This window comes from Thunnus thynnus, chromosome 9 (assembly GCF_963924715.1).
Source record: "Thunnus thynnus chromosome 9, fThuThy2.1, whole genome shotgun sequence".
NCBI lineage: Eukaryota > Metazoa > Chordata > Actinopteri > Scombriformes > Scombridae > Thunnus > Thunnus thynnus.
Window position 1 is genome coordinate 24,923,014 of NC_089525.1, and position 27,153 is coordinate 24,950,166.

The 27,153-nt window shown below is 40.0% G+C and overlaps 1 protein-coding gene across 1 annotated transcript in view; it reads right to left on the reverse strand.

The window, feature by feature from the left end:
• The window catches only part of slit3 (slit homolog 3 (Drosophila)), a 260,950-nt gene that overhangs the window by 215,826 nt on the left and 17,971 nt on the right, over positions 1-27,153 (reverse strand). The window contains exons 3-4 of the mRNA XM_067599833.1: positions 20,663-20,734; positions 16,576-16,647 (exon numbers count right to left, since the gene is read on the reverse strand). Coding sequence (XP_067455934.1) covers positions 16,576-16,647; positions 20,663-20,734 — 144 coding nt within the window. The remainder of the gene's footprint in view (positions 1-16,575; positions 16,648-20,662; positions 20,735-27,153) is intronic.

Here is a 27,153-nt window from a genome sequence, read left to right on the forward strand (position 1 = left end):
GAGATCTGTCTGACAATTTTTGTAACTTTACCAAACCGACATTCTGACAAGCAGGCCGACTTTACGCAGTGATAGAGAGCAATCAGGGTTTTAACTTTTCCCTCAGGATCTTTTTTTTTTTTTCATTGGTCAAGTATTTCAGTCACATTTTGCGTGTACAACCAAAACCAAGAATGCCTTCGAAGAGAGACTGTATAAAAGTGTTTGCTCTTATCCCAATTTTTATGATTCATTGCATCGGGACTACAAAGAAAAGGCACAGAGATCGGGGGAGACAGTGTGCTGGAGCAAGGAGGAGACTGTGAGGGTAGGCTTTTCGCCCCGCCTTCAAGTATGGCAATTCAGCAAAGTTATAAACACTTTTGCCTTTAAACGCGGTCGGACGACACGTCATACAAAATGCTTTCTTTCAAGCGTACTGAGCATCTTACTGTGCCGTGAGTTCAAATGATCCAAAAAAAAAAAAAAAAAGGCAGTGTCTCAGTGTCTCACTAAAACCCTGAAGATATGCACGTCACCAATCACTGACCTGCTGCTTGGACAACGTGGGTTCACTTTCATCTTCTCCTTTTCTTTGTCTCACTCCATTTCATCCTCTCTCCTCCTTCCTTGCATATTTCTTGCCCCGTCTTTATTTCTGTTGTGATCATTTTTCCTCTTTCTCACTCCCTCAGTATGTGTCTCTGCATACATCTCCACAGTTTATTTCTCTTTTGTCAGTGTTGGTAACTGCAGCCGGCTGTTTATTGATGTTCAGTGGTGCAGACAAACTTTTCCACACATCAAACATCCCTCTGCCATCATCATCATCTCCTGCTGGCTCTTGAAATTTGTTTTTCTTTCTCTCCCTCACTGATTTGGTCTCATTTTTTTTCTTGTTTCTTACGACTACCTATAGGCCAATTATTGTAGCCAGAACACAGAATACTCTTTATCCTGATTGGCTGCAGGGGTTGTGTTATTTACTCATTTATATATGTGTGTGTGAGTCTTATTTCCATATTTCAGAGCTTTAACACAGATGCCTCGTTACCTTTCTGAATTATTATGCATAAAGATTCTCTTCATTTTTGCTGTTACTAGGCTACAGCCTCTACCAATTAATGGGGCAGTAAATAAGTATTTACAGTATTTCAAGCTTGACAAAGTTAGTGCCAACATAAGGTTTCTATTTAATCCAAAACATAATGAACATAAATATAATGAACAATCTGGTATGTGGTCTTGGTATAAACAGAATAATCGACTTTGGGCTGAAAATAAAACCCTCTGTGGAGTCAAAAACCCTCTCCCAGATGGGATTTTATTTCTGTCACATATTTGTTCTTTGTTTTACTCATTCATCTCTGCACCATGTACAGTATCTTAGACACCAGTGACTGTATTTTGGCAAAACTTGGATGCATGATGCATCTCACCACAGCAGTGTAGCATTCCCAAAATTATACAAATTACCCCAAGGGAGATGCCATAATTATAGCTAAAAACAAGCTGACAGATTTGTTTATAGCAAAAGCCTTGGAGCACAGGTTTCAGAGGAGAGTTTTAGTTTCACACTGTGTGAATGCAACATTAAGAGACTTCACTGCTGCTCAAAGCAATCAGTTTTGTGAGAAATGTCTCTATTCGCAAAAGATTATGTAACACCGGAGCAATTTTGCAGCGGCGGTACAAAAGTGAAGTAATCTGCAGATAATCTAGGATAGCTATGGTAGATATGCAGCAATGATTATATGGAGAGCCTGTGGTAGCCTTGTAAAACAAAGCTACGAATTAGCGGGCAAGCCGCTGCAGTCTATTGTCTTCAATTGAAACAGAAACCTATCAAAGGCACGCTGAGACATACACAAGACCGTGGGGTCATACCACAAGCTTGACGCTGCGCTTGTTAAAGTGACCAAAATTCAGGGTGACAATTTTACGGAGAACAATGTCTCTCTGAGCGCAGCGTGTTTCTCTGGCTCTTGTTTCGAAATGTTTGATTTCTTTCATCTCTCTCTTTGACTATACATTTTACTTCCGTGACTGCTGGTGCTGATTACTGTAAGTCTGAGAGTCGGTGAGTTTTCAAGTCATGTTTTTAGCTTCTTCACAGAGATGAACAGCTACCTGAAGATAGAGAGACATAGAGAAAGATAAAAAAGAGATAGAGAAAGATAGAAAGATGTTATTTATATGCAGCGAGGAAGCGTCTGACAACTGTGGAAGACACGCTGCAGTTTGGCTCCTGATGATGGTTAGAGCAGCTCACTGACACTTAGAACATGCCCATTATACACTTTAACATACTGGCAGTCAGTTCAGGATGCAAAAGCAGAACAAATACATAAATAAAGCACATACACACACACACACACACACAGCTCTGACAGGTTATCAAATGTCTGCATAACATTAGCCATCCCTGCTGACAAATTACTTAACCTGTCAAAGTCAAGGTTGTGTGAAAGAAAAGAAAAGAAAAGGAAAAAAAAGAACAAAACAGAAAAGAGGCAGGTAGAGGATTGTTTCCATGGTTTCATATTTCTTTGTTTAAACACAAAAATGCACATTCCTGCTCGGTTTGTTTAGCGGCCGCCAGCACAAACACAACAGCTAATACTACGTTATGTCTCTCTCTTTATCTCTTATACATACACAGCGCGCAGTGACGTCCGCACGCGCATTTTCAGCCGTGAGAAGAATTCTCAACCCAAACAAGATAAACCCTCATGTTTGTAACTTGATTTGAACAACATACACAAACTGTCATGGCTCTTTTTTTTAGATCTTTAATTATCTTTCTCAACCTAAAACGAACTGTCCGCCACTTGCTCCGACTCAGTTATCTTTTTCATTCAGTTTCCTAACAAAAATGTGCCTTTTTTTTCCATCGCGGTATGCCTTTATTTGGGTAGGTACACACACACACACAGTTATAAACAACTATTCAGATGCAACACAACTGATATGAGTCTGGATTCAACTGTGACCTAGAAAGGTTTGTGCCTGAAATAACAAAGTAAATGTTTTTTTGCAATGTAAATGAAAAACTAACAAACGCAGAGCTATTTTAAAGTTCAAAGCGCTGTGTTTAAGTTCAACAGGTGGAGCCCCAACCATTACATAATAACATCTGAATACGTCTGAAAGTCATGTTTGTGTGTGTATGCATGCGTGCGTCTTTGCGTGTGTGTGTTTTCTGTGTGAGATAGCGAGAGAGGGGAAAAAGAGAGAGAAACAAACAGGGACACTGCATATACTGTTAGTGTGTCCTCAAGTGTACGAGCGCGTGTTTGTGAGTGATGTATAAATATATCTCTACAGGTTTTAAGTGGCTTTGCGGTGCTCTGTATTTAGAGGAAGCCTGGTTAAATCTCCTCTCACCCATTCATGTGGCTGACTCTCTCTCTCTCACTCTCTCTCTCTCTTACTGCTTCTGCTGAGTCTTTCATTTCCTCTATCTTCATTCTCCTCTCTCCTGTCCCACCTCCAGACTGTTCCTGACTTCATCTCTATCTTCGTCTCCCTGGCTCTATCACACACTCGACAGTTTGTATATCCGAATCTTCGTCACCTTTCTTTTCTGTCTTTCTAAAGGCTCTGCGATCCGCTGATGATACGTTATTTGTTACACTCTCTTGTATAGTTGTTGCATGTTTCTTATGCGTGTATCTTTTTGGGGAATCGGTCACTTTCAAGAGATTTGTTTCTTTTTTGCAATGACTATGAAACTATGTACAGATGGGTAACAAATTAAAGGAAAAACCAACACAAAGTGTTTTAGTAATGTGTTGGGCCACCACAAGCCTTCAGAACAGCTTCAGTGCTCCTTTGCCAACATTCATCAAGCCTTTGAACTTTTTTAACGACGTTAGCGGAGAGTGCTGTCTAACACGATAGTCCCAAATCTCCCATAGGTTTAATTGGTCGGTTGCAAAGCCCATAGCATACATACATATACATACTGTATGAGTTACATGATTTTATCAAACCAGTCAGCAATCCCTCGTTGCCTGTATGGAAACATCTGAATATGTTATGTTTCTCTACTCCTTTACATATGTTTTTCCTTCTATTTGTGACCTGTCTGCATATTCAAATACTATATATAATCTAATACTAGAAGCTGCATATGGTGTATTGCAACAGTAATCTGCATTATTCATTACAACACCGCTCTATGAGGTTAAAAGCTGGAATGTATACCCTAAACAAACTGTAAATATAATAACTGTCAAATTTATTTCCATAGTTTGGAATAGTAACCATGAAAATCAGGAAAATTGGTAGGCTATGTCATACATTTGTGGTATTGTTAATGGAAATGTTTCTTTAAAATAAAGACATTTTCCATTTCCCCCCACTGCTTACATTTGCAAAGAGGATCTTTGGCTGTTCTGTCAAAGGTTTTCTCTTGCAAGGATAATCATGTTGGAAGTGATTTATCAAACGTCTTTTACTCATTCCGCTATCTGCCACTGCCATCCGAAACTTTTTGAAAATGTAAGCACCATTTGCGCTGGAAGAACAGCAGCACCCCTTCTACTTTTATACCATAAAGCAATCCAGCAGATTTCCAGCCAAATCCGACAAGGTGGCACACAATGTTGAAGTCAGTTTAGAGTCCAGTAGGAGCTGACAATCTTCTTGATGATGGGCTTTTTCTTTGCAGTGTTTATTCTAATGTTTCAGCCTCAATATGGACATGATTTAGTGATGTTAAAATGTTGCATGTAACAGCTTATGTTAGTTATTTTTTGCAGTTGACTCATCTACAGTGCTACATGGATGATGTAAACGCTCCCAGCTTCCAGAGTTAGGTCTTTATTGCCAGCATGTTACACCATAGTAACGTAATGACAAACAGACAAACTTTGATTCAGTCACTCTTTGCAGTTTACTGCATGACACTGCTGTTTAGAAAGTATTTATTTCCAAAAAGGTTTGTGTTTTAGGCAACATCTGAGCATGATTATATCCTCAATAAAAGCTGTGAGAGAACGTGTTCAAATGAATCAGGACAGGAAGATTTCACACCCAGCTAAAGGGGAAATACTGATGTTCCTTCATGGAGCTGCAAACAGTGTAAAAACTCACTAATTTAAATGTATGTAGTCTTAATGCTGTTTCAGCGGGATTTACATCCCACCAAGAGACATTTAAGGACAAGATGAAAGGAAATATTCAAGCGACTACTTTCTTAACTGTGAGATCAGTTGTGAAACAGTTCCAACACTTGCGAGAGTCCGACCTTTGTGAGAAGTCGTTTGTATGACAAAAAGACGGATGAGGAGAGAGAAAGAGCGACGTTACTAGTTTGTGCTTGTTTGTATCTCTCCAGAGTGTGTGAGTCAATTTGTGTATCTGTAGTCTTTCTGTTCCTGTGTGTGTGAATGTGTGAGACACAGAGAGTGTTTGTGTGTCCCTCCATGTGTGTGAGTGTGTATGACTCTTGATTACACCAGTGCAATAATAACAGTTTGGGTTCATTTGTAACAATCAGACTTTACTTAAACAGTATAAATCACAAGTCTAACTTTTGACACACACCCTTGCACGCACGCATTCACTCGTAGGCCCAAACACAGATATTTTGACTCTCTAGACACCTAAATGTGTCTGCCCCTGTGTGTGTGTGACATTAGCCAGCCAACCATGTAGTCTGTAGCCATAATAATGGTCAACAATGAAAGCAGTAGCTATGCAGACCTCCCACAAAGTCGAGATGTAGTGCACAAATGCACACACACGTGAGTTGAAACAATTCCACTGAATAAAGATAATCACATAATATGTGTGCAATATATGTGATTACTTAAAGAGGCTTATCACTCAAGGAAACAGTTTCCAGGAAATGGTCACAACATTTCAGACAACCAAGAGCAATTAGATTAGTCAAGTTAGAATTTAAAGCAAATTCTATGCATCTGCAGTCCCACTACATTGACCCTTAAAGGTCAATATAATTAGATTTGTCTAATAATGTAACATCTGATTTTAAATGTACCTCTGTATGGCTGAAATCTATAGTTGTTAAAACATGACCTTAGATGGTTTTATCTGACATTTTTTGTCAAAAATGAGTTATTTATATGAAATTTTTGAGTTATTAAGATTTTATGTAGGTTTAGTTTCAAACTTTAGGGCATCATCGGTTATAAAATTTGGCAAATGAAAAGGTTCTATCTCAAAAATCGATCTTTAACCTGGTTCTGAAGTTCAAACTGGACCAATCGAGTTCTGCCTCTTTACTGTGTCTCCTCACTGCTCAGTGACTGGAGTTAAAGGAGCTGAAAAGATCACAAAGTGTTGCTCAGTGTCAAAGTTTTGAAACCTAAAAATTGATTATTTCATCAAAATCATTATGAATGACAGTGATACAAATACTGAGTGTGTTGAGAGTCATTTCTTTTTCTTGTTTGAACTTGGTGAGAAGCAGATTTTTGCATTTATCTACCATGCTCATATTAGCTTCACGTAAACTTTTAAATACTTTTTTGCACACAAGGAGGGCTGTGGATTTTGTCCCTAATCACTTACATTGAAAGTAGGAATGATTAGCAAGAAAAACATATTTCAATGTTCAATGTTTTGGGACAGACTTGAAAAATTGTGAACTTTTCCTTTAATGTCACAACCTGGTTGTTTTTTGACAACTAAAAGTTTACAGGTAATGCAATCGCCAGACGAAAATAATAACATTGGATGATTCTGCAAAACTTGTGGTTTACATCCAGTGCCAATATTTTTAAAATCTGAGAGCTTTCTGCAGTGTCTGTGCATGACAGCTATGGTATGGTTAATGTTAGGGAAAGACTGGTCATGGTTAATAAAAAGTCAACGTGAACTCTGGTCACCTGCATTAAAGTCAAGAGCACTTCATGTCCATCCACGTCACCCTTACTTAAAAGGCACATTACCCACTCCATTGACATTAAACGTTAGTAGTGAACGTAAATTGTGAAGTGCAACATTGTCCAATATGGAAGCAATTCCTGGGGATACTAGGCTGTTTCAGGACATGTCAGTCAATTCTTTAATTTCCCACTACTTTTCCAAGAGCGTAAAGTTGCATTTAAATATTTCTGAGCCACATGGGAGACCTGTAAAAATGTATCTTGTTGTGGAGACACATACACACAGGAAGGGTTCCAGCACTTTTCTGACCTCACACTGAGCTGGAAAAATGATTTATACACACTGTACGTCCACATGTCACCTTACAGTAAATAACCTGGAAACACCGTTTCCCAGAATTCAGGGGGAGATTGAACACAGACACCCTCAGATGACATCACCATAATTCTACTGCAACAGTTGGACGGTAGGCTGGATTTCAACTCCAACAACACTTTAAGTGATTCATTTTGAAATCAGATAACCACCATATGAAAAACGAGGTACTCATACAACATGATAAATAGATTGGAATTAAATCAAACAGGGACACCTTTAAAATATTAGCTAAAATCACAATCTTAATGACAAAAATATAACATATCGTTCATAAGATAGTTTGGTTTTATGGAAAAAATTAACGTCAGGTGGTATTTTATTGCTATATTTTCCTCTTTGGGGAACATCCCTGACTTTCAATGTTTGCATTATTTTTTTTTTCTGTATATCCACCAATCCACTATGCTGTCCAGGAAACTATGTGAGTCTTGAAAAGATTATTTGAAAAAAGTAGTCTGGGGTTTTACTGTAAAAAAATGTAACAATGACATGAAACTGAAAGCTTTGTTGAGGAAAGAATCTGTCTTTTCTATCATCATATACACATGAATGTAATTATGGGGGACATTACATTTGTTTAGTTGTTAAACTGTTGTCAGTGATAGAGTGTAGAGTGTGTATACTACTCCATTGTGCTTTTACTACTGAAACCCACCCTGTCAACATATATGTAGACAAATACACACACGCAAGCAGGCCAGAAGCCAGTTGCCAGGTTTTTAAACATCCTTTAGGAAAAGTAAAGCATCTCAAATCAGAGCCAGATCATTAGTCTGGTCTGCAAGAAGGAAAAAAAAAGAAGCAGGTCAACAATCAACAAAAGCTTCTATTCTCTTAAAGATCCTACTCACAGGGGGTATCTACTGCCCTATATTCCCCTCCAACCTCCCTTCATCTCCCATTTCTCATTCGATTCTGTCTTTTCCTCTCCCTTCTGTCTTCACCTGTCACCCTGGCTTCTTTTTTTCTCTCCTCTCCTCCCACTCCTATCCTCCCATTCCATATTATGCCTCCCCATTCATCTCCTCCTCTCCTTCAATACCTTTCTCGTTCCCTCTCCTCCTCCTCCTCCTCCTCCTCCTCCTCCTCCTCCTCCTCTAGCTTTCCAGGGAGCCGAGTCTGTTTTTGATTAGCGTTCTCATGTAAACCTAAATTGTGATTAAACAAACACTGTGTGAGTGTGTTTGGCCCCGTATCAAGTTTGCCTCTCTTAAATATATGTACAGACGCACGCACACACACACACACACACACACACACACACACAAGCAAAACCAAAGACATGTATATAAGTAGACATATGCAAACAGATGCGAGACGTATACAAACATATAAGCAAATATGCAGACGCAAGCAGCAAACAAATTACTAAGATATGTACACACATTTAGCATACATAAGAATACACACACGTATATACTGTAAACACAAACGCGCACTATATAAATTCATACACATACTGTATACAGTACAACACCCTAATTGCACACATTAAGACATCCTCTATCACAGTCATGTACAGCGCTCTTAAAAACACATGTGCACACAGACATACACTCATATACGTGCCTACACACATTGCCATTGTTAGAGTAAACAGGTCAAGAGGAAAGTCAGTGAGAACTTAACTATGTGTACTAGCAGCTCCGTGGCTACTTTCCCCATCTAACTCACCTTTATTTGTGAGATTAAATTACTACCACATGCAGCCTCTGTGCTATTTCAGTGCAAACATATAAAAATTCTTTGCCATATGGGACAAAAAAAAAAAAAAACCCACAGGCCCCCAGCCTCCCACGATCGTTTCATGGGTTCTGGCCCTACGGCAATCCAGCTAGCTGGCTAGCTGCTAAAGTCGGCAGCTGAAAGGGAAAGGTGTTTCTGCCATGAACTTTAAGACCGCCTGACTGGTGAATTCTGCCCCGCTAAGAAATAAGCTGGCTTGTTTTATTCACACATGCACATAAGAAGACCAACCCACACACAAACTTCATAACTTTTGGACTCTCGACCACTTTCGCAGCAAGAGAAACAAACCCAGGGCGTTCTTATTCACAAGCTTTGCAAAGTGTTTATGAATTGGTGTGTGAGATTGAATATACACACAAACACTTGCCGCTACAGGATAAAACACATTAATACGGACACGCGCACAAAACAAAACTTGGACTGCCTTCAAAGCATGAGAAACAAAGTCATTTTAACAGCAGGTTGTTCAAAATAGGCAGAGTTTAGACTTAGAAACAATACAGTGTTATTCATGTGTTCCCGCTGGTAACAGAACAAGGTCAGTGAGGTGAGAAGAGAGAGTGTGTGTGTGTGTGTGTGTATCCTCAATCTTGTTTTGTGTTTTAGTCAGAACATTTGGAGTGGCCATGCAGTGACAGCATACGCTCTGTAGTCAGAGCACAGCTTTTACTCACATGTGAATATGTTAGACTTTTAGCTGGACTTTTGTTTTAAATACAAGGATGCATCACTATGTCCGCACACATGTAAATAACAGATTAGACATGCTGTTATATAGCCAAAAAATCAACTGTCTGCAGGAGAAATTGAGCTAAAGTAATCTGGTTTCTGTCATCCCCAACGCTGATTACAGAGAGCTCTCTTGTTTACAGGATACTGAAGAAATCAGGTTACAGACAGACGATTGTAACCATGGTACTTGAGCGCTTGTAAACGCACAGAGTGTCACATTATCTTCTTTTATCTTCTTTCATGTTAGAAACAATTTTTAAGAGAGTATGAAGGACTTAATGAAACTTTTAGAGTGAAACATCTCCTGGTCTCTCTAAATCTCTCAAAATATCCCAATATCATTTGCACTCTTTCTCTCTCTCTCACTCCATCTCTCTCTTCCTCTCTCTCTCAGTATCTCTACAGTGTGTACTTATCTAAATATGTCTCGGGACAAAATCGCACTGCCGTCTGGGCTGTGGGAAACACACACACAAGCTGCTAAGATCAGCCTTATTTTAGGTTCCCTCTGTAAAAGTCTTCCCTTCCCTGAGTACCAGTGAATATCAGTGTGGGCCTAGTGGTGCAGCTGCATCCTGGAGCCTATGGGCCTCTTGGTGTAGCTTCATGCCAGGACACCCACTGCAATTTCAACCAACTGACATGTTTCCCCTTGTTTTAGGAAGCAGTCATGTCAAATAACATTGAGACTGAGTGTAAGTAAGATTGATAAACCTGTTGGACATGCACACACAGTGTGCTGCTGAGTATGGGCCCTGTGGTGCAGCTGCGTGTCAGGTCCTACAAGCCTTGCGGTGCAGCTGCATACCATGGTTTCTACTTCTGAGTCATGTTTAATTATTAGGAAGTTCTGTCGTGGGTGTGTGGTTTCGTATAAAGTCTGCCATGCACCAACACACACAAACATACACACACAAACACACACACACACAAATGGACCCACACACGTAGACCCGCAATTCTACATCCAGCGCCTGTGGTGTTAAATCAGCGGGAGAGGTGGCGTGAGAGAAAGAGATGTATTTATGTTTGCTTCTGTGTGTGTGTCTCAGTGTGTGTTCGTGCGTTTGAGATGTATTTGTTTCTCGCCAGTACCCAGTGGCGTGAAAAACAAACAAAGGGCCTGGAGCCTAGTGACAAGAAAACAATCTTACAAATCCTGACAGCAATACAAACATCAAAGCTGCTTTTCTGTTTGTGTGTGGGTGAGTGTAACAGAGAAAGTGCATGTGAAAAAAAAATAGAAAAAGGGGAAAGAAAGTAAATGAGTGAACCAGCCAACAGAGAGATGAAAAAGAGGAGAAACATGTGAGTTCAGGCAGTTTACGTTCACCCTTCGCCCTTTTAGACCGTTCCCACCAATAGCCATTAAGGCCCGGTCTGTCGCAGCCAATCACTGGACACACAGAGTACACCCACTTCCTGTAACACTAACCGTAACATTCCAGCAGGTAAACTATGGCAGTCGCCTCTAAATGGACAATTAGCCAAGATTAAAGGCAACCTCCTCGTCTTTCTCCATTAACTTAATTAGGAGGAAAAGACGTCTCAAATGACCCCCTGCTCCTTTTAGCCTTCCCTCCCTCTCTCATTCCTCTCTCTCTCCATCCAGTTTCTTTCCCCCTGACTTAACCTGCTAAGTTGTATTTACAGTAGAAGCCAGGGACATTCACATTTTCACATCTGGGAACTCCACTGAAGCATTTGAAGGTTAAGTGCCTTGCTCAAGGGTAATCTAATGGTGCTTAAGAGCATGTCTCATTAACATCCACTCATCACTCCAGGGATTTAGACTGGCAACCTTGCAGGTCAGGATTTGTTGACCATTAGACTTTCCTCCCTCTACTTATCTATCCATCTTTCTCTTACTGCTGTTTCACCCAGTTTCACTTCCCCACAGCAACATTATCCCTTTTTTTCCCCCCCAGCCTTTAGTCTGCACTTTTACTTTTTCGGTGTTTATCTAATGCTGTTATCCAGACTGGCCCACAGTGAGTGAACATGTAGGGATTACGCATCATTCTCAAGGACACTTTGATAGGATAAAATCCTTCACAGCATCCCTCTGGACAGAAACTCACTTCTCTTTCCATTAAGCCTCCAAAAACCCTTTTAGGCTGAATGTTTTGCTGCTGGTATCCCTGCTGTGATGCATTTTATGGGGGTGCTGTGAGAGCATCAGGGGAGCACAGCAGCAGTGTTAAAGAATAGGAAGAAGCTGAAAGCTACAAACTAAAAAAGACGCACAGTAGTCTTCGCTACACTAGAGCATCTCATCAACCAAAACCCGGTACTTCGGTGACAGGTTCTTTTATTAGCTTTTTGTAATGTTTACACTCGCTCTTTTATTGCAGACACTGATTTTTGCAATATTGCATTTGTTGTTTTACAGTAAACATGAATTTTATATGAAATACCATAGTATGTATTTTCTTACTGTTGACTCAACAAAGTGATTTAATTAAAGCAGGTACATTTTGATGCAACTGCAAATTACAAAATGATGATAAAAGAGTAGAACAAGTATGGAAGAGTAATTACATTATCTACAATATTAGCTAACATTAGCCACTCTAAGCTAAAGTACTGGTCATACTGGACCAAGTAAGGCTGTAGCAGCAACACCTCAGACTGTACTGAATTGAAAAAAGGTGCATTTTATGGATTATGTGTTGAACTTTTCATTTATTAGAGGAAGAATGTGTTGTTTCTTCTATTAAAAGTTACATAGTACAGCTTTTAACAGTAGAGATCAGCAAGTTGTTTTTGAAGTACAGACAGCATCTGCATTCTTGTTTGACTGACATCTGTAAAACATAAGATTCTGCATCTTTACAGCAAGGTGGAGCTTTTATTTATTTCCATGTCAATAAATGTTGAAACATGTTCCAAAATCACCTCCTACATTATGTAATGCTCGGCATCTGAGGCCCCACTGGAGCTGCAGTGGTGAAGGAAAGGGGGAAATATCTGTCGTGTCTGACATTACTCCCATTTTCCATCTTCCACGCGCTCCTCTCCTCTCATGCGAACCAATCAACTGTAACATGAGCTGCTTTAATGGGGGAGAATGATACTGCTTCATGAGTATCACTGGCAGTAAACCAGTGTTGGTTCAAATGCACAGACAGTGCACTTGGGGGCCCTGCATGCAATATACACTTGCTCACTTTCACAAGCGTTCACATATTAAACATGCACTCTCTCACACACACACACACTCCCAGAGGACAATGTGAAGATAACGGGATGAGACTCAGTCTGGGTCAGTGTTATTAGACAGGAGACAAACAGCCTTCAAGTCACTTAGCAAAGTAAACCTCCCTGATACACTGTAATGTGCACTGATGCACAAAAGCCCTCCGCCCAATGGCTTGCATTTTTCTCATCCGAGCCATCACAATATGTTGCTTTTCAGACCAGAAATTCATTGTGCTATAAACAAATGTATTCTACTCAAAACTCAAGCCTTGTGTGTGTAAGTGTGTGTCTGGGTGCATGTGCTGTGAGACCACAGTCTCTGCAAACAGTGGGGGGAAACAACCACAGACTGCACACACTGAAACCCACAGACTCCAGTCCGCTATCCATCTATATCACCATCCCTATCTTTGTTCAACCCCCCCCCCGCCGAACCCCCCCCCCTGCTGAGCACCTACACTCTGATCCCTCCATCCATCTACCCGCTCCCTTCATCCTCCACCAGCATCCTTTCATCCATCCAACTCCCCCCTCCGAATGACCTCCCCAATACCTATCGTTCATCTGTCTTTGTCAGCCGCACTTACTGCTCAATTACAACATTTTCCAATAAGAGACAACGCTAACCTCTTCGATCCTAGCTTTGAATCCTACGCTTCGTTCATCTCAGCAGGATCCAAGACTCTGGTAAAAACTATTATCCAGCCTGATACCTCTTGCCCTTACCTCCCACCCTCCTCGAGAGCAAAACCCTCCAACCCATGCCTATTTTCCCTTAATGCTAGTCCAGCTCCTTCTCTCTCCTCCCGCCTCCAAACCTCAGACCACAGGGCTTTAATAGGAGGGTTAAGAGGTAATTCCTATCACACTGCCATCATTTAATATCTAACCAAGGCTGACAGAGAGGAAGGTTACGAACCCAAACCAGAAAGCCACCAGCAAACCTCCCTGTCTCCTCCTTCTTACCCTCCTGCTGTTACTCTCCCTTTCAGTCTCCCTCCCTCTAGCTCTTTCTCGCTTGTCATTCGACCTCCATTTCTTCTTTTTCTGTCTCTCTCTCTCTCTCTTACACACTCTCTCGTCTACTTACCTTGCTATTTACATTACTGCCACTTCCTTCGTTCGCAGAAAAACGCAGCACGGATGGGATAAAAAAGTATCATAAAAATGGAAGAGAAAAATGAGAAAAGTGGAAAGAAAGAAAAAAATAAAGAGCAGGAGGAAACTCACTGTAATTTAACACTGTAATTTAGATTGTGCTGATGGCAAAGTAAGGATATAAAGAACATGAGATTTATAATGTTAAGTTTGGAACACGTTCACCCTTTTCCACTCTCTTACTGACTTGTCTGAGAGCTCTATAGGGATCTATATCGACCAGTAATAAATAGGAGCTTTCGAGATCAATTAGGGGTTTTATAGAACAGTATGCAGTCAGCGGAGGAAATAAGACTGTCACTCATGAAGAGCAAGCGGAAAAAGAAACAAACACAGCGAGCGCGCGTGTAAATTAACGTGCGATGCAGTGTGTACGTGTGTGTGTGTGCGTGTGTGTTTATATGTGTTTGCATCTGTCATTGTGTGTGTCCCTCCGATGTTCACATGAGGTTTTTGACTGTGTGTGATCCTGGAAGCCGCAGTTGACGTAAATGACAATTTGCTTTCAGCCATAACAGTCTAGTTTGCTGTCTTCAGTAATACATCACACATCACCACAAATATATGAAACACACAATCAGTCTGTCCAGAGTTTTAAATAGAGGTTTCTCTGTGTGCACCCCACTGAGAATATTTCATCGTTCTGTGGCTTTCCTGCCAACGCAAGAGATCACATTGAGAAAGCGCTGCAGAAAATACAAATCAATTTATTGTTTTCATCATAAACCACTGCTGTTACAACTACTTTTGTTGTTTTTTTTGCTGTTCCTAGCAACTCTGCACTGCTGTCTTTCGAAAGAAAAGTTCTGATGCCGAGTGAGGGATGACTTTGAATGACAAAATTACGCCATCATATCTTTTAATAGATCGAACAGGTGCACAAGATGGCCACTGCATGATTCATTTCATGGAACATTTCAAACTAAAAAACCCTCAAACTGAGACATATTGTGTGGCATTTGTATGGAATTCCTCAAAGAGTTATCGCTACAGAAAAGTCAACAAAAAATCCATCATTTCTATCAGAGAGTCATCATCTGTAGGCTTTCAAAGTGGTTCTAAAAGGAGGTAGTTTACTCCTACACAGAGGACAGCAGCTGTAGTCATCTTAGATTCTCTGCAGTGAATTAGTGGATTCCAGTAATGACCCAGAGGCACTGTAAAACAACAGGTCAAAAAAATGCCCACAGTCGAGCACTCACTGCGGCATTATCTACCTCTCCACTGATCTGTGTGATTCATGTGTTCCAAACAATTATTGTTTTCCCAATAAAATCACAAATACACTACTTCTGGCAAAGCTTTGGAGCTATGAGGAGGGGATAGCTCATCGTGGAACTATGTATTTTGACATGGTGTGAAAACGCAATGACTGTTTGGTACATACTGAACACACAGATCCCCAACAGAGAAGTTAACTGAGCTGCAGGAGTGGTTTGAGAAGTTTCTACAGACATTTTGCTATTGGAATTGGAATTGCTGGGAATCAGAGCTGACTACAGCTATTGTACAAACCTTTTGAGAGTTACCTTTCAAGTCTATAGGTACTGACTATTTGATGTTTAGTGGAATATTCCACTTTTTTTATCCTCTGCCTACTTTTTCAAGAAAGGTTACAGTAGCTTCTAAGGTCTCCTGCTTCATGGAAACATTATAAAAGAGAATGAGAGAAGTGAGAAGTTTCATGTCACAACACTGGCATTCCCTTTTTTAATCACTATATTGCACACACACACCTACACGATAGACAATAATGATTGCAGACACATACAGTAGAAAGCAAACGTTCACCGGAGACACACATACAAATGCACAAAAAGTCTACCTCTACATTTACTTGAAGGCAGCCCAATGTAAACAGCTATAAAGTTTAGAAAGTGTTTCAACCTTCAACCCAACCTGACAGAGACTCTCTGAGGATAAGACAAATAGCAAAGTGGAAAGAAAGAGTGCAGATGGAGAGAGCAGAGAGGAAGACAGGGAGAGAGGGTGGATACACCTATGGGACTGAAACAGAGAGAGAGAGAGAGAGAGAGAGAGAAAGAGAGAGAGAGTCTGGGAATGTGAGATGAAAAAGACGAAGAATGAGGGCAAGTGGGAGGCTTCACTGCATCAGTATGACCTGTTCTTACACTCTGAATACTCTGGGAAAACTCCATATTCCTGAATAAAAATTCCTCACGGGTCCAAGCAAAACATTCACTCCAGGCACACTTTCACCTCTTAAAATCGTACACACACACACACACACGCACACACGTCTGACGCACACTCTTTTTCACCTCTCGACAGGAGCACAGAGCGGCACTGTGTCACCTGGCGCAGGACTTGAACCCTCAACCCGGATAAAAGTTCTGCCATCGCACCGTGGCTGTGTTTTCAAATGGATCACGTAACACATCAAAAGAGACAGAAAAAGGGGAGATCGTGATCGAGGAAGAGAGAGATGGGAGAGTTGGGGGGGAAGTAGGATCGCTGGATGGAGAGATGGAAGAAAATATAAAAAGGTGTACTCACAGTCGTCCTAGTTTGGGGTTGGACTGGAAGAGAAGTTCTGGGAGAAACTGGAGTTTGTTTCTGTTCAGACGACTGCAGGGAGAAAAGAAAAGAAAATATAAATATAGTTAGAGTAAAATATGTAAAACACGGAGCAATCTCAGAGAGACAATAGAGGCCATGAAAACACACTCACAAATAAATCATTCAGATTCATGCTTTTGTGTTGACTGAACCATCATCAACCAGCCAAAGACATCAATTTGAAGGTCAGTCAGTTCATGGTTCAAAGGTCAATTTCATGGGAAAGTCTGTCTGGTTTCCTGTGATCATGACCTTTAGGTTATCATGTCGTGTTTTGTGTGTGTGTGTGTGTGTGTGTGTCAGTTACAGGTTATCGTGCTGTAAGCTCTCTAAAGCCAGTTATCACTATCATCCCCTAATCCGCTTTGACCTGGGAGTGAAAGGTGGAACAAGTTTGGGTTCCCAGAGGCTTCCAGTCATCTCGGCTAAGCTGAAAGATATGTTCACTTAAAAAGATACTTTAAGGAGGATCCACTGTATTGACATTATTCTAAGATTGTTTTCTAAGACTGCAACTATGTATTATTGTGATTATCTAAATTTTTTTTTTTTTTTTTATCATGAATCGGTTAATAACTTTCTTTAAAGTCTTTAAAATGTCTTCAACAAGCTTGTTTTGTTAAACCAACAGTCCAAAAAGGTTCTGTATATTTGCTTCATATATGCCCTGAATGATCAATCGATAATTTTCCGTTAATCGACTTCTCAAATGAGTAATTCTTTCAGCTCTTGTATTTTCAATATATTTTGGTAAACATGTGAACCTGTTTTGTCCCTTTATAATAAGAAGACTGAATCATCATTCAGGGCATTAAAAAGTGCGCTACTGTTTCCATATGGCAAAAATAAGTTAGTGGCCTATTTTTTCTGGCAGAACAAAAAATGTGGCAAAGCAAGACGTTTGCTTCTGAATTCATAGTTTAATATTCCTATTAACAAACCGATAGCTTATCCATGCTGCATTTTTACTGTGTTTTAAATGGCAAAAAAAAATAAGCCTAATCTTAGTGACCTAATTATTTCTGATAATTCTAAAATGCACAACCTTTGCCAAAGAATTCATATTCAGGTCATTATTCTTATCAATAAAACTCTTATCCAGCTTATCTGACCTGTATTTCTCCACCAATATAAAAGGAAAACATGCTCATGTCCAATGCCTTCTTATATGTTACATGTAAAATACCATTCCCTGTTTGAGTGGTTGGAACAGAGCATGAAATGAACATATGGCAATTATTTACAAAGGAATGAGAGGAAGAAGAAGATGGAGAGAGTGAAAGAATGGTGTGGAGCAACAAAAAGACGTGTGTGTGAAGAGAGAGAAAGAGATGGAGTGTGTAAGGGTGAAATATGTGTCTATCAGTGTGTGTAAAAGGAGGGTGGGGTTGTCTGAAGCAGAGATAGATGAGGACAGTGTGAGGAGAGAGAGCTTTATCAAGCTACCAAAGCATTTGGCTGAGAAACGAGGCGTGGAGGGGAAAAAGAAAAAGAAAAGGAGGGCGGAGGGTCGCGGGGTCACTAAGTAGATTCTGTGTTGGAGAAGACACAGACACCAACCTTTTAACCCCTGTGATAATGATAATAAGACCCTGACTTTCACTCCTGTGTGCACCAATGGAAAGAGAAGTGCAGTCCAAAAACAGATATCCACCATTTGAAATAATTGACCCCTGCTCCTCGAAAATAACTGCTGGTATGAAAGTAAAGCACATGATCGGCTACTATTACAGTTGTGAGTCATCTTGAGACGTTCGTTCACAAAACAGTTATGGTTTTTACGAGAAGAATCCTTTGTGTATTTTCAAATAATAATGACAAGTTTCTCCTCTTTGGAACCTTTGAAGGAGTACCAGACCGCAACTCTATGGGCACTATGTTTTTAAAATTTGGAAAAATTATCCCTATTAGTCAGAATCACAATAAAGGCCAGCAAAAATGGTTTGGAGAATGGAGAGAACTACTCTCACTGGGCTACTACCTCAAAATGTAGAAGTTTGATATACCAGTTTGGTAGGAAAACATAATAAAAAATCACATCTCTTGAAAAATCCCCTACTCTTTTTGAAAATTATCCATCCAAAGGAGCCGTACACCGCACTAAAAATTGGCTAATTATTACATTTTACCATGTAAAGTCACCGCCGAGGCCATGATTTGTATTTTTTATTGCCTACTGAGGTGAATTGACTTTATAATTCATGTGTTGACATAAATGACTGTCCTCGCCCGAGGAGATGACTACATAAGCTTCATGTTTTTCACAATGCGACTCCGTAAATCACACCGACTCAACACCGCAACCTCTCACCCCTAACCTTTCACCCTGACAGGCATAACACCAGAGATCCTGTCAACTAAGCTTTTAAAAAAGCATTTCAGGAAGTACAATTCAACACCATTATTTTCACCTAATGCGAACACTGTGATTTAACTGGGAATTTTTTTTGTCTTTTTCCACAAAATGGAGAAAATTCACTTTTTCCTTGTGTTGACTATAGGTAAATGTACATGTTGTCATCCTTACACTGTGTGATGTATTTACTTTTACACACAATTTCAGCCTGCACTCTAATAAATACATTACAATTGCACAAACGCATATTTTCCAATGGCTTATATAAATAAAATGTCATCTTTTGCGTGAGTTTTGACGCAACTATTTTGCCCTCTAACCTCTTCCCCCCTCGCTCATAACCTCTGACCCTTCCTGACACACTGCATTATAGAGCCTTTTAACATTAAAGCAGCCCATCACCTCTCACTTTCCCCTATCAGATGTGTGATCTCCATTTAGAGAAAAGATACACATGTCGCTGCCACTCAACCGCTCTCAGGTTTCTGTCCGGAGTTAGAGGAGTTTTCTGTCACCTGAACTGCAATAACTGCTCTTGTCTCTCTGCTTTATTTGTCTGTGTCACTCCATACTGTAGGTCTGCGGCTATGTTTCCATCCAAGTGTCGGGTGAATTTCCACTTTTACATCTTATTTCTAACTCGTGTAAAACTTGATATCTCCTTTTAACAGCTTAAAGAATCTCCAAATCAATATATTGTCCGACGGAAATGACATTATGTGAAGTGAAGGCGATTCTGGAAAGACAAACTAAATAGCCTACTGTTACGGTTCAATAGCTAATAAACTTACAGTATCTGAGAAACTAAGTGAACATATCAGTGAAGAAATTCTCAGCTCCTGTCAAAGCTCAGCAATGTGAATTCAACACTGCTGAAACAGCCAAGTCCTAAGTTTAGAGATGCTGTTCTCATCAGTCCAACATGACAGTTGTGTTAGGTCCCCTGAAAGCGACCTATAAGAACTGTTTATCTTTTCATTTAGTTTATTTTAGGAGATAACATCTCAACAATACACAGTGTGTTACTCTGGAACTTCATCTCATGCTACACCACCATAAAGACTCTGTACAGTATAAACATGGAAGCATGTCTTCCTGCGAGCTGTCTGCCTGTCATTCTTCCAACACAGAGTCGTAAACGTGCAGGTGTGTGTGTGGGAAGTGTTGTGTTGTGCACTGACACCTCGAGTCTGTTGACTAGAGCCTTGGTGTGAGCTGACAGACACACACACACACACATACACAAACACATACACACACAGCACTGCACTGCAAGATCGATGGGAGATTCCAAGGTGTTGTGTAAAGTGGATGGAATTGGTTATCATCCAGGTACGCTCAGTGTGTGTGTGTGCGTGTGTGTGTGTGTGCATGCTTACAGGATGGACGGGCAGCAGCAGGAAGTCAAACGTGTGTGTGTGTGTGTGTTTGGCGAAATCTAAAATCAGCAATAGGAAGTCAAATATCTGCATGTGTGTGAATTTCTGTTTGCAGATGTGCATGTGCAGTGTGTATTTTTTGTGATGTTTATGTTTGTGTGTATTTGTAGCCTCATGGGTTTATTAAATCCTTTTTTGAAAAAAAGCTAAAGTTTGCTTGAGATGTGTAGCTTACACTCTGTCTATTTCTCTTATTCACACATATCAGATAGCAACATGCTGTACTTACAGTCTCTCCAGCAGTCTGAGGTCTTGGAAGGCTCCTCTCTCTACAACACTGATTTGGTTGTCCTCCAGATGACTGTAGCAGTGGACATAAAGAGAGACAGCGAGAGGGAAGAAGAGAGAGGGACAAAAGTTGTAGTTAGTGTCATTTGCATTTGTGACTTATATGTGCAGGGAATGACAGTTAAGAAAAGGGAGAAATCCCGGCCAGTGTCAAAGTAAGGTGTGGTGCACACTCCTTTAAAATGACTTAATTTAAACATCAAAATGAGGAACCACCATGTAGTTGGGAATACATATCCACAGCCAGCTTTCTAGGCTAACCTGGGAGTTCAAACCAAAGAAACACAAGATACATCTCATTTTCTGGCCAGTGCAAATACAGAAATCTGCCGCTTGCCAGAGAGAAATAGAAAGATTTCAAACATCGAGAGAGACATTTTCACTTTTTAAAAATTGGTTGTATAAACAAGCAATCAGTGCGCTGAATAGATGAATCTAGCGTGAAGCGAAAGTTTTAAAAGTTTAAGACACGCAGCATTTCACAAATGTCACAATGGGAGCGAGCCAAAACAAACAATTAACAACCTATCCCTCTTCCATCCCTCAGTGGATGTCTTCTCCATTTCTCCTCTCTTTCCTTTGGTGATCTCAATGTAATGCATATTCCTCTTCTTCCTTCTCTGCTCTGTGTGTGTTGTCATGTTTTTGGGGGCGAACTAAGGTTTTCCAGATGGGACAGAGAGAACGGAGAGAGAACATCTCCGAAGATATGCGTGTTTATATTTTCTGTCTGAGGATGTTAGGAGTGACATCTCCTGAGAGGGAGGAGGGGAGGAAGAAACCCGAGGAAAAGAGCGTCTGATGTGAGAGGCGGAGGAAGAGAGGAGGGAGGAAGTGAAGGGTAAAGAGAGGAGAGGAAGGATCAGGCAGGGAAGGAGAGGAAACAGAGATGCAAAGACAAAGAGACCATGAATGACAAGATGGATTGAGTGAGAGAGAAAAAAAAAAAAAGATAGACAGAGCCAAAGAAGACTAAAGAAGCCGTTTCAAAAAGAGACGTTGTCTGGCCTGCCATGTGGACTTTGAATTGTTTTGGCATGACCTCCCTTTAAATATTCTTTCAAAGAAAATGTTTAGACATGCAGCTGTATTATAGCCATTAATCCGTTGTCTGTCATACCAGCTCATTGCACATTACACAAACACACGTGCAAACACACACACACACACAGACATCATATTAGAATAATATAGGAAACATGCACTTGGCTGAAGGATAACAGACTCAGACATGCAGCTTTTTGTTTTGTTTTGTTTTTGTTTTTTTTGTTGGAGGGGGGTAGTTTAGTTTTTAAAAATCAGCAAAACTGTTTGGTGACAAACCATTAAAAAATGAAAATAATCAGCTGTGTACATCCAGCATGCTTAATCTGGTTTGCACACAAAAACACTCACACAAGTGCTACAAAAGACTTGTCAAAACACTTAGCTGAAAGAACTCAATCACCCTTACACACACAAACACACAATGACAGGCATAAATACATACAGAGGAGACATGGACAAACACACCAGCACTTGCGTACGATGTCTGATATATGTGTAAATATGAGTACAAGTATAAGTTACGCACTAGTAGCGAGCGAACCCAAACACACATGAAAATATATGCAAAGTCCTGACTCCATCCCATCAGTCATAATTTACAGTCTAGCCACCATGAATCCAGCATGTTTATTCCAATGTTTCCTATTTTCTCCATCTTGATTTAAAAAAAAAAGCATTATCTTAAACTCTGGAGTAAAGCTAAATCAAGATATAACTTTGAGTAACCATGAGAGTGTATTTGTCCAAATGAGAGATCAACCACATGCTGATTTATTGAATGAAGTTTAGAAATGTAAGGGATCCCAGGCCAAACACATGGTGCGGGGAGTCAGCGCTGGCATATTGCTCGGATGAGGTATTGTTTTTATATTGGTCTGTATCAGGCATTAGTCATCGACAGAGAGAGAGAGACAGAGAGAGAGAGAGATGGTGGAAACAGAGAAAAAAATGTATTGATTTCATGTGTGTGGGGCCTGGTGTGTCTAATGGCTCCTTCATTCAACCATATTAAAAAGTCTCAGCAACCGTTATAAAAAGCACGAATGTCACGCTACCTTATGGCAAACTCGGAGCACTCGGCCTCTGAAGGAAATAAGGAAATACTTCGGGGAATATTAACTTAACTCACTTGTTGCTTACACACAATGGGTGAAACCACATTATCTTCACCGGGGCCAAATGTTCAATATCAAGCACAAGTTTTCACCTACATCTAAATTTGTTTGGAATTACTCAATTTCGCCACAATCTGGAAGAAATCTTGCCATGTGAGGCTGCCAAAGATATTACGCTAAATGTTGCGCATGCAGTATGCATGCAGAGACAAGCTGTGTCAGTTCAGTGATTACAGCAAGACGGTCTGACCACTCAGATTAAGGAGATTGCTGCATTGGATTACATGTTTTTGGATAAAAAAAAGAGTTTAATCAGATTACAGCAAGAAGTCTGATTTAAATTTGAAGACTATATATATATATATAGAGAGAGAGAGAGAGAGAGAGAGAGAGAGAGAGAGAGAGAGAGGTTTTCACACACAGATCAGATCATTTCGAAGTTGAAGATACATCTGATATGACAAAATCACGTTGTTTAAGTTTTGTGCTTGTGTTTAACTGAGGTCAGAGTATTTGTAATGAGAGTCAAGTATTTCCACAGAACGTATTATCAGTAATTACAAGTTTATTTGTATGTAAGCATTCCCATTAAAGCTTTTTTTTTTCTGCAGCTATGTATTAGCCTTCTGTGGGAAGAATGTTAGACTTATGTTAAACTACATACAAAGTTTTCCCATGAGATGCATGTACGGCTTAAATGACCAGAAATCCCCAAACTAGGCATTTTTGTGTGTGTGTGTGTGTGTGTGTGTGTGTGTGTGTGTGAGAGAGAGAGAGAGAGAGAGAGAGAGAGAGAGAGCGAGGGGGACTGGGGGAGGCTGATAAAGTCACAGTTATACCTACGTGATCACAGATAAGGGCAAAAGACTATGTTCTGTGTAGTCTTGGGTGCTTTTTTTCATCACTTGATACATACATGCATACATACATATGCAGCAATGTGTGTGTGTGCAACTGTATGTGTGTGTGTGTGTGTGTGAGGGAGAGTGTGTACTTTCTCAGACTATCTCTTCTTTCCCAAGCAATCTCCTCCCCATTTTTAAGAGATTTAGAGTGGGGAAATGTCACAGCAGTTTATCACCAACCACATGAAACAAGCTACTGGTCCACCACACACAAACTCACACACACAAACACACACACACACACACACACACAATTCACACGCACGGTCTCTTTCATTGGTCTTTCTCGCCCTTTGTTTCACATATACAAGATGTACACAAATGAAGCTCTCTCTTTGTCTCAAACACACAAACACATATACGAAAGGTGAAACATTAACTGACATGAGCTCCGAAAGTCATCATGGTCCTCACAAGTATAGTTATACTCAAGCAAATGTGCTTACAAATGCAAACACACACATGCATAAACTTATTTCCACTCCTCAGCGTAGTTTGCGCTGGGAGTGTATTTTTATCTGCTGGTCTGGTTAAAGCACAGTGAGGAGGGAAGCTGCATGCAGCCAGCGGTGATTATAGTTATTACAGCCCTCACATACACACACACACACACACACACACAAATACACACACAGACGCACACTCAAATTTGCAGGCAGAAGAGTTAGAGAGCCCTTGAAGTCAATTAGGACAGCTGAGAGGAGACAAGGAGTCACACTCAAGTACAGCCATTTAGATATGACGAGCAAGATAAGCAAGTGTAACATCAGCAATGACTTTAGCGCCTCATTTACTTTTTTTTTTAAATCAAAGATGATAGATTAGACATGCACAAAGGCAGACAATATAATACAGATATAATTTGGAACTAATGTACATCTGAGCCAGTAACTGACAGTTTTATGTTTAGTCTTCAGTGAAAAAAAAGCGCCTTTGGAGGTTGAAATGGATCAGTGGTCAGTCTGGCTCATCTGTTTTTTTCCCCCTTTTGAGGCCCCAGAATCCAGGATGGTTTGAATTACCAGTTATGGCACATCACCTTAATTCAGGTTTGGCACACATCAGCATCAGCTGAAGGTCTGCTGATCCAAAAAACATCTATCCTATTCAACACTTAATTATTCTCAATACGTTATATGTTGTGTTCTCACCACTTCTTTGAAGCATCACTCCACATTGGCAGCTCTACATTGAAGTGAGAGGTAATTAATTCCATTTTTGAGTATTTTAGTGTGATTTTTTTATGATTTAATTATGTCAGTAAAGTATATTTATACACATTTCCTTAGTGCGGCTTTGAGGCATCTCAAAGGTTTGTTGTTATTTCCTGATTTTCAAAGACATTCTGACATTTCTGAATGTCCAAGTATTGCACAACGTGAAAATTCCATAACTGTGGCTCAGAAAAACATGAGGGACAATTGTCAACTTTGACTTTCATTATGTTTCCTTTTGCTGCTTCATATAAACAGTGACTCATAATTTCTTGCTAACAATCATCCAGATGTTGCACCAGTTCCATCTCTGCATATCAACACATCCACATCAGTTCAACATCTTGTTGTTGAGTTGCTTGTTTAGTAAATGGGAGTCTTGCTGCTTGTAACTGGCATGTCAGCTCACTATTACTCTATTATTTAACCTCGTAAATATTCAGTAATTACAAAATTTGACTCCTTGGATAACACTTGCATTCTCTCCTGCCCTGAAATCCCTCATTAGGATGGGAAACTGTATTTTATAGAGACTTGTTTCCCCTATAGCTATATACAGGCCTATTAGGTAAATATAGCATTTGCCTAATTGCTCCAGCATGGCTTTTTTAATGGGATTCCTTGTAAAGAAACAAATACAGGTCACAACAAGAAATAGAAGAGAAGGTTAAAGATGCATTAAAAGACCTGCTGGAACTTGGTGGATTCAGCTTCATACCTAAATTTAATTAACTTCATATCTATATAACAAAATAAGTTGTTTGTCAGCGCCTTCAACGATGAATGCTGCAAAAACATTTTCTGATCTGCCACCTCTATAGTCAGGTTATAGTTAAGTTTAGGGAAATACACTACTTGGTTTAAGTTAACGTGATATTGTCTTCATGGATAATAGTAAGAAATATTTATTATTAGTAAGTCATGGCACACAAATCACAGACTCGGGTGTATGTCTCATACTCCAAACAGCCCATAATCTCCCCCATAAGACATTTGGAGGCAATATCTCAGTGAGAACACTTATTACTTCACTCAACCTCAAGAGTTTTGTTGTCATAAATACAAGAGGACAATTTAAGTAAACAAACAAATAATTCTGCTGTTTTTCAGTGAGGACAGTTTCTGATTCAGCTGTGTTAAAGGGAAACTGGATCATATTTTCCCGTCTTTTTGTGTCTAAGTGGCTAATGGGAACAACAATTTTTGAAATTGGTCCAGTATTGAGAGAGAGTGCTTCAGCCTGCAGCCGCTAAATGGCCTGCAATGTAATCCTTTGGGTAAAAAGTGTCAATGTCAATGTATAATGTATGATGCCTAACCAAGTCTCGCTCAACAAATCTCATTCCGAAATCTTGCAAGAGTTGAGCCGTTGTCGAAACCAGCTAAATATTCAGCTATGACAGAGTTGCAGAGAGGAGTGTCAGCAGGAGTTTGTTGTGATGGAGTATAGAAAGTGTAGCTTAGAGTTATCTAAAAGATTTTCAAAGTCATGGCTGAATATTTAGCTGATTTTGAGACTTCTCCTTGAGCGAGACTTGGTCAGACACAATAACAAACAGACCGGATCAAGCGAAAGGTAAAGAAAACATTTTATTTCTCTGTATGGTCCTTTAATGTTGTCAGACAGTTATAATAACAATCTGAGCCTGTCAGTGGCAAAAACAAGCACTTTAAATGGACGTACATTGACGGGGCGCTATTGGCATGTCAGATTATATTGCTGCCTGTTTAGCTGCTGCCGCTCTCGCTCAATACTGGACCAATTTCAAAAACTATTCTCCCCATTAGTCACTTAGACACAAAAAGATGGGAAAATAGGGTCCAGGTTGAAATATACCAAAGTTTTCCTTTACGTTAGCTATTGACCAGGATTTGGCTACCACTGAATAGTAGACTTATTTTGTAATTGTTTTGTGAAGTTCTTTTTATCAGTGTTAAAAACATGATATATATCAATAAAGTAATTGGAGTTCATGGAAGAGCCACTATGACTGGATTTGCTCTTAAAGGTGCAGTGTGTAAAATTTAGTGGCATCTAGTGGAATGGACTTGGCAGAAATGGAATATAATATTCATAAGTATGTTTTAATTAGTCTATTATCCCATGAAAATAGGAACCGTTGTGTTTTCGTTACCTTAGAATGAGCCCTT